The 8,208-nt window shown below is 36.1% G+C and overlaps 1 protein-coding gene across 1 annotated transcript in view; it reads right to left on the bottom strand.

Annotated features, from left to right (window-relative positions):
- Positions 1–200: 200 nt before the first annotated feature.
- The window catches only part of Fpgt (fucose-1-phosphate guanylyltransferase), a 12,588-nt gene continuing 4,580 nt past the window's right edge, over positions 201–8,208 (bottom strand). Inside the window, exons 2-4 of the mRNA XM_055614350.1 lie at positions 6,689–6,856; positions 5,461–5,553; positions 201–3,330 (exon numbers count right to left, since the gene is read on the bottom strand). Of these exons, the coding sequence (XP_055470325.1) occupies positions 1,877–3,330; positions 5,461–5,553; positions 6,689–6,856 (1,715 nt within the window). The 3' untranslated portion in view covers positions 201–1,876. The remainder of the gene's footprint in view (positions 3,331–5,460; positions 5,554–6,688; positions 6,857–8,208) is intronic.

Here is an 8,208-nt window from a genome sequence, read left to right as displayed (position 1 = left end):
GGCTAGAGCTTGAGGGACAGCTGTTTATTAATAAATATGAGTTGATTTCTGAGTGCTTTAGAAGAGTAAGACCTTTCCTCTAAAATGTACAATGTTTTTGAGTATATCTGTATATTACATGTTATTTGTTCCTTTATGTACATACGCTGATATGACAAAATCATGTCTTAGTACAAGAGAGATGTAATAAATACAAGAAATTCAAGTAACCAAGGAAGTGATGCTACTCTTTATTAATAATGATGCTTTTTTTTCTTAGAACATGAAATTGTAATTCTGATCCTTGACAGGATTTGAAGTAAAATTAGTCTTAAACACTTAATAACATTCAACATCCATTGAAATTTCTGTAAGTAAATCTAAAATTGTCAAACAGTATCACACTTTATCCCTGGAAACCTCAAAAAGACAAATACATATTTATATATAAGTTAAGATAGTAGAGGGGTTTTGACAGATTTTTATGAAAATATATACATAAATAAAATTGTCACAGCAGTTATTCCAGTTTACTTAAGGTAATTTAAAGACAAGTCTTGCCTCTATTAAACTTCAATCTAAAGACATTTCACAAATGTGCTTATTTCAAACTAGGTGCACATAACCTGGAAATCCAGTCACGTTTTATTTCCTTGAAGTTATGTATGATCTGAGTATTTTCTCAGATTTCCTATTCTAACTTCCTTTCTTTGGGCCAACTGTTTGTTGTCAGCACTCCCACTGTGGACACAAAATGATGTAAAGCAAAATGCCCATTGGCAATGCAAGAGTCCTGTTGCAGGATTACTTGAGAGAGGACTAATGTCCGTGGTGAAGAGAGCTCTGGTTCTAAACTGTTCCTACTACTGAGCAGACAACTGATTTCTGTGTATGTATTTTCAGTTTAATAGAGCGGCATAGTTTATAAAATATGGCAATATGTTAAAGTGTATAAGAATAAAATAATACACACATGCTTCTTATCTCATTCTGGCAAGATCTGTGAGGCACAAACATCATTTTATAGCACTTTCAGAGGACCACGGTTTGACTCAAAGAACCAACATAGAGGTCATAGCCACCTATAACTCTAGTTCCAAGAGGCCCAATGCCTTCTTCTGGCCCAGAGGTTCTCAACCTTTCTAATGCTCCTACCCTCTAATGAAGTTCTTCATGATGGGATGACCCCTAGCCATAATTTTTGTTGCTACTTCATAGATGCAATTTGGCTATTGTTACAAATCATTATGTAAATATTTATGTTTTCTGATGGTGTCCTCTGTAAAAGGACTGTTTCAACCCCTAAGGGGGTTGTGAGACATAGGTTGGAAATAGCTGTCCTAGCCTCTCACGGGCACTGCAAGCATGTGGTGCACATACAGACATGACGGTAACACACTCACATACATACAATCAAAACAGAACAAAATCTAAAAAAAAATAACATGTTTCTTTCAAAAATGTGTAATGATGTTGTGCTAAGTATTGTCTCACTGTGACAAGTAAAGTAATCCTGTCATCAGTAACACCTACAACTTTGTTGGACCAAATTCCAAAACAAGGTAGAAAAACTAAAGGTGTGTTTAGAAAATCATACCCCACACAAGCAATATTTACTTTGTGAATGAAACAGTACCCCACAAATTATCGTTACCAAGAAACAAAATTCAGATAGTACAAACTTCTAACACTGCATCACTTTTCTGAATTCAATCCTGAACTGTTCTTCCTGCAGAAGTGTTCACCTGTACCTTTCTCATTACCATGCTATACCAGTTCTATAAATGCAGTATTTATTATATTGAATTACTGAAACAAGCAAAAAAAAAAAAAAATCAGGTGTCAAAAAAAAAAATGCCTGCATTTGCTATCTTGTTCACAGGCAAAATGCATTGTTTTAAGATTTCTCCAATACTGACTGTTTTTTATTTGAACTAATTTCTAGAAAAATTTTCTCTCTATAAGCTAGCATGTCTTGTACATCTTTGTAGACAAGCATTTCCTGGATGGAAAGCAGCTTAAAGTTGCTCAGGCTGAATGGTGAACGGCTCCTTAAAGCACTCAACATCCCAAGGGATGCTGTGACTGACTCGCTCAGAGACGGGCAGACAGGGAAGATGCGAGCAGTCCACAGGCTCAGGTGGGCCTTATTTCCTGAGAACAGTTCCTCAGTGGCCTTAAGGTTCCAAATGTCCAAACAAGACAGAAAACAGACTCCAAAGAACCGAAGTGCCTTTATATCTGTCAGGGTTTTAACACTGTTTTTCAAATTGTCTTGTGTGCCAAACACCATGGTTGAATATTCTAAGTGCCCATTTATCTTTACACTTAAAGAGCAAACAAAAGAATATGCTGGCAGAACAGCTTTTGCTATGACACAACTGCTAATAATGCAGTTTTCCCCAATGGATGCCTCAGGCCCCAGTCTGCAGTACTCTACAACTGTACCAGGGGCCACACAGCACCCTGAATCCAGTATGCTATGGATGACACAGGACCTTTCACTGAGGCATCCTGGGACATTTGGAAAGACACTGAAGGCTATGGACTGTAAGCCCAGCTCTGACTTTAACATACTATCAGAAGTGAAATGAAGCAGGTACTCTTCTGTTGTTCCAATGTGATAAAACCTGGAGTTATTAAGAACAATGACATTCAGTGGTGTTCCTTTAAGGAGGTGGAATATTTTCCGCCTCATGTCTACCAACTGAGACTCTTCTTCAGTGACATGTGACATGTTCTCAGTGTACTCTGCAGTTGCCCCTGGCCCCAGTGCCTGCAGAAAGTCGCCATAGGCATCTATTTCACAGTTCAGTGGGCCTACACTTTCAAAAAATTCAAGAAGCTTTTTGGCTGACTTATGATCCATGTAAAATAGGCTATCTGTGTAGACATACTCAGTGTGCAATGGCAGACAGGCAGTGTCACCCCTAGCCAAATCCTGCTGACCAAAGCTTCCTTGCCTATGCACAGCGTTAAAGCGATGCATGTTTTCAACGCTGGGCTTATGGAGGAAACGATGACACTGCCTGTACTCGAGGTCACCATGCTGTGAGTAACCGGCAGAGTCCAAGACAAATACTCCATGTGTGGTGCCTACAGCCAGGCTAGAAGGATGGGCTAAGGCAGTAAAGCCAGGCTGGTCAAATGCAATGTACTCAGAGTCCCCAACACTGTATACTTCAATATCATCTGCACAGGTGACCAAAACTCCAGGCCTCATGTGTGAGGGGAAATCCATGTACATGGCTAGCTTTAACTCCAACATCTGATAAATGGGCTCACCAAGTGGGAATGCTGTGAAGATTTTTCCTAAAGTACTTGCATTGGGAAGGCGTTGACTGTAGCCACCTATAAAAATTTGCAAAGTATTTAAAATATGTTCTTTAAGAGATTTTCAAAATCTGATGGCACCACTTACAGTATAACATTCCTCTGATGGTATTTAATACTATTTAATCAAAATTCAGCATAGAATTACAAAGTTTAGACTTTAAAAAACATCCAATAGTTCTTCTTTTACTGCAATGTGATGTAATACAATTTTAAGCACTCCAGGTCAGGATGTAATCCACAGACACACAGAACATGGCTAGCAGGTGTTCAGAACCAATTGCATAACTAACAAGGACCACATTTAAACTTGATCTTCCATGCATATTGCTAACAAATGCATTCCAAACATGGTTCAAGTGATATGCTAGGGATGTACTAGAGTGTGAAAGACTAATGCAGTTTAACAGTTTCAAAATGTACCTCTCTGTTAAATATCCATTTCATGATGCATTGTCTTCAATTTATGAAACACACTCAAAGAAAGCAAAGGCAAATTGGCTTAAGTACTTTTTTTTTTTTTTTTTAAATTATAACACTTTTTTACTTTTTCACTTGGTTTTTACCCTCCAAGATGAACATCATTATGTCCGGACTCCTAAAACATGTTCTCTTACACACAGGAAATGTTTTGCATTCTTTGCATGTAAAGAGAGGTGTGTAGTGCAATGCGGATTTATGTACCGGGAAGCAGTGCAATGAAATGCAGACTCATGGACTGGGAAGGAGTCCTGTGCGCGAGCTCACTGGTGCCTCAGCAGGCTCCAGCCTTCACCTGACGATTTGCTATGTCCTCTGTGCTTTCATGAGACCACTGTGTAGAGTGCTTTGTACATAGCACACTATTCAAGAAACAAGAGCTAAGACAATTTTAATTCTTTCCCTTTTCCAAAGACCAGACTACAGTAAAATTTATACTAACAGAATTCTCCATAGCCATTCTTCACATCTGTAGAGACTAATTCATAACCCAGAGCAGACACCAAAATCTGAGGACACTGGCCTCTCTGCCCTGAAATGGCATATTTGCATGTGTCCCACACTATCTTCCTGGATAATATATTTATACCATCTATATTGACATAAACAATGCTTATATAGTGATATTCCAGAAATTATGAAAAAGTACACATATTTGGTATAGACATAGTTTTACTTCCCCTGAAATACTTTCTGTCCATGGTTGCCTGAGTCTGCAGAGATGGAGAGAATACCAGAATTCAGAGGGCCCAGTATATTTCTATTTATTTTTCTAATATCCAATTAATTTCACTAATTCATAATAAAGACCTTTATTCTATAAGACAGTGAACTGTTCTACATTTTAAATTTTTCTTGAAACCAGGACTTGGATGTCCTATGTTGATGTCACCTGTATAAATAGTCATCTTACTGTATATGCAACTCAGAATTAAAAAGCATCTTTGAAACTATGAATATGACTATTCTAAATTATATGTCCCAGGCCAATACTAAGCCCTGGAATATAGACACAAACAACAGAAGTTTCTATGCAACCAAAAACTTCATATAATTCTGTGTAATGAGTTTAAAAACCTACCCACTATTCTGACAATGTCCTGACTTTTCTCATTTGAAATCATATATATATATATATATATATATATATGAAAAAATATAAATTTAAATGTATATATTTAAACTTGATAACTATTTTGTTGTTTTTTCTTTTGTTTCTAAAACACTTAGGTATTATAGAATAATATGAAAAATGCAAGGTAGAGGTTTTGACAAAATGTAATTATCACCCCCATCATCAATTTCCTTCCATAACAAAAATCCCAAGACCCCTGAGAAATGTTCAAATTTTCACAAGTTTTGTAAAAAGTAATTTTCTATTTACCAAGAATGAAATGATAAAATATCCATTAAGGTTGTTGCTGTATATAATCTACAATGTTAAGAATAAATTTTGTAAAAATCTTACTATACTTAACATTAAGAAAAGAAAAGAAAAAAAAAAAACAACAACAACAAAGAAACCATGAACATTTGTTACCCAAGTAAAATACCATCAGTGAATTTAAGACAAAATAAGATGGGGGAAATCATTTGACAGCGAGATAAAGTCTCTAAGGGATCAAAGGTAGAAAACTCCAGCACAAATGTAAATGAATAAATAGTTACCAGAGTGAATTAACAGGACCAGGAAGGAATTCCATTTATCTCCATAGAGTCTTTCTAGACACTGAAGGGAACAAAGTGTTGATCCTCCATTTCCTTAAAAACAATTCAAAAGCATAATTTACTTCACAGAAAAGTATAATTCTGTTATGATGATATATTTAATGTCACAATTTTGAAGATATGAATTTTGTCAATATAGGGTCGATAGATTGAAAAGGTATCAGCAGAAGAACAGATTAGTCATGGTAAATAAGCAAGCAAATAGCTAATCAAGAAACACAGCAAGTAGCAGGTAACAATCTCTAAAGAACAGTAATGAAAGAAGTGATAATTGACACAGTCTGTGACTGGAGACTGTGAATTCATATGCAGTTGTCAAGCATAAAACTTGCTTAATGACTTCTTCCACATAACATATCCCAACACACTAGATTTTTTATATATGTAAAAACCTGGTTTGCACAAAATATTTTAAACATTACTACCACTCTGTAAATCCATTTTTCCTTGAGCTGGCCTTGCTCTAGTGAAGATCAAACCAAGAGTGGGTGATTGGAATGAAGTCAATGCCATGTGCATGCACCTTCTTCCTGCTATGAAGAGACTTCAGCTCTTCTTATCACATGAACCACAAATTTAGGGATACATTTCTATAAAGATCATACTATTTACAAGCTAAACATAGCAAATAAAGAAGTAAATACTAGAGGAATATTGTGTTTCAATAAAAAGTAGAGGAAATTATTTGCAATTCTCTCCTTAAGGAATCAATGGTAAGATAAAATGTTTTTATTTGCAATGATAACACAGTTGAATTGAACAAGGGTCTAAGAACTTTATGTGACTGGAGCTAGCTTGTTTGTATCCTGTATTTTGGTTCTAAGAGGACAAGTACATACATAAATTTTCTGATTTGTTTTCTTTATGTAACTACTTCAGGAAACTGCTGGGTTGGCAAAGACCCCAAGACAATGTTTAATGAGATCTAGTGTAAATTGCATTGAAAGGAAGAAAATTCTTTTAAATAATTTTCCTGAAGGCTTTCCTTGCAAGTCACAGTGGTTCAGAACCATTATTTGAACTTCCATCTTATTAATTTTCATATTTTAAAGTTTTTAAAGGCCACATGTGAAGATGAACAGTTTATAAACTCTGAGCACAGAAAACTTATCTTTCAATTATTATTTTTACTCAGAATCTGTTATAAACATCCCCATGAAATGTATACCAATTTTGGTTCCAGCAGGATCAGCGAAAACGTGATATTGAACGCCAAGGGGTAATTCCTTTCTCTTCAGCTTCTCTGACAACTGCTGCTTGTAAGCCAGAGCCTGCTCTTCATCTGCTGCTGTTATGGCAACTATGTCCCAGAATTCTCCAGCTGCCACAGGTTTCCCTATTGGAAAAAAGGAAGATATTTTTTACTACCATAGGAATTCTCTATTACAAGCTTGCCAATGTCAAAAGAGGGGAGGACAATAGGATAATCATTCCTACCTTCCTACATAAGAAGAAGATAAAACTATAATAACTACACTCAAGAAAACACAGCATATAGATAACTTCACAACAAAAAAAAGAAAACAAGCATAGAAACACAGTGACACCACCAACTCCACAATAAAAGGAACTAACATTCATTGGTCACTATGATCTATCAACATCAATGGACTCAACTTTCTAATAAAAAGACACAGACTAACAGAATGGTTGTGGAAACAGGATCCAACATTCTGCTATATCCAAGAAACACACCTCTGCAACAAAGATAAACACTACCTCAGAGTAAAAGGCTGGAGACAGGATCCAACATTTTGCTATATCAAAGAAACACACCTCTGCAACAAAGATAAACACCACCTCAGAGTAAAAGGCTGGAAAAATATTTTTCAAACAAATGGACCCAGAAAACAGGCTGGGGTAAGGGGTAACTATCCTAATAACTAATAAAATAGACTTTCAACCAAAATTCATCAAAAAAGATGAGGAGGGGCACTTAATTCTCATCACAGGAAAAAAAATCCACCAGGGGAACATCACAATGCTAAACATCTATGCCTCAAATACAAGAGTACTTACATTTATAAATGAAACATTATTAAACCTTAAAGCACACATTGATCCCAATACCTTAATAGTGGAAGACTTCAACACTCCACCCTCACCAAGGGACAGATCATCTGGAGAGAAGTTAAATAGGTAAATAATGACTCGTACAGAGGTCCTAAATCAAGTGGATCTAACTGATATCTACAGAACTTTTCACCCAAATTCAAAAGAATATACCTTCTTTTCAGCACTTCATGGAACCTTCTCAAAAATAGACCAGATAGTCAGGCACAAAGAATGCATCAACAGATACAAGAAGATCGGAAATAATCCCTTGTATCCTATCAGACCTCCATAACCTAAAACTAGACCTCAAAAACAACAGAAATAAGAAAAAGCCTACATAGACATGGAAGCTAAACACCTCTCTTCTCAATGACAGCTTGGTCAGGGAAGAAATGAAAAAAGAAATTAGAGAATTCTATAAGTCAATGAAAATGAAGATACAATGAAGATACAACTTATCCAAACTTATGGGACACAGTGAAGCAGTGCTGAGAGGAATGTTCATAGCATTAAGTGTCTCCAGAAAGTAGTTGGAGGCATCTCATACAAGCAACTTAAAGGCACACCTAAAAGTCCTGGGGCAAAGAAGAAAGAAAGAAAGAAAGAAAGAAAGAAAGAAAGAAAGAAAGAAAG

Source organism: Psammomys obesus, unplaced genomic scaffold, assembly GCF_907164565.1.
Source record: "Psammomys obesus unplaced genomic scaffold, mPsaObe1.curated_primary_1811, whole genome shotgun sequence".
Lineage (NCBI taxonomy): Eukaryota > Metazoa > Chordata > Mammalia > Rodentia > Muridae > Psammomys > Psammomys obesus.
The sequence above is the reverse complement of the archived record's forward strand: the minus strand, read 5'-3'. Positions and strand labels throughout refer to the sequence as shown.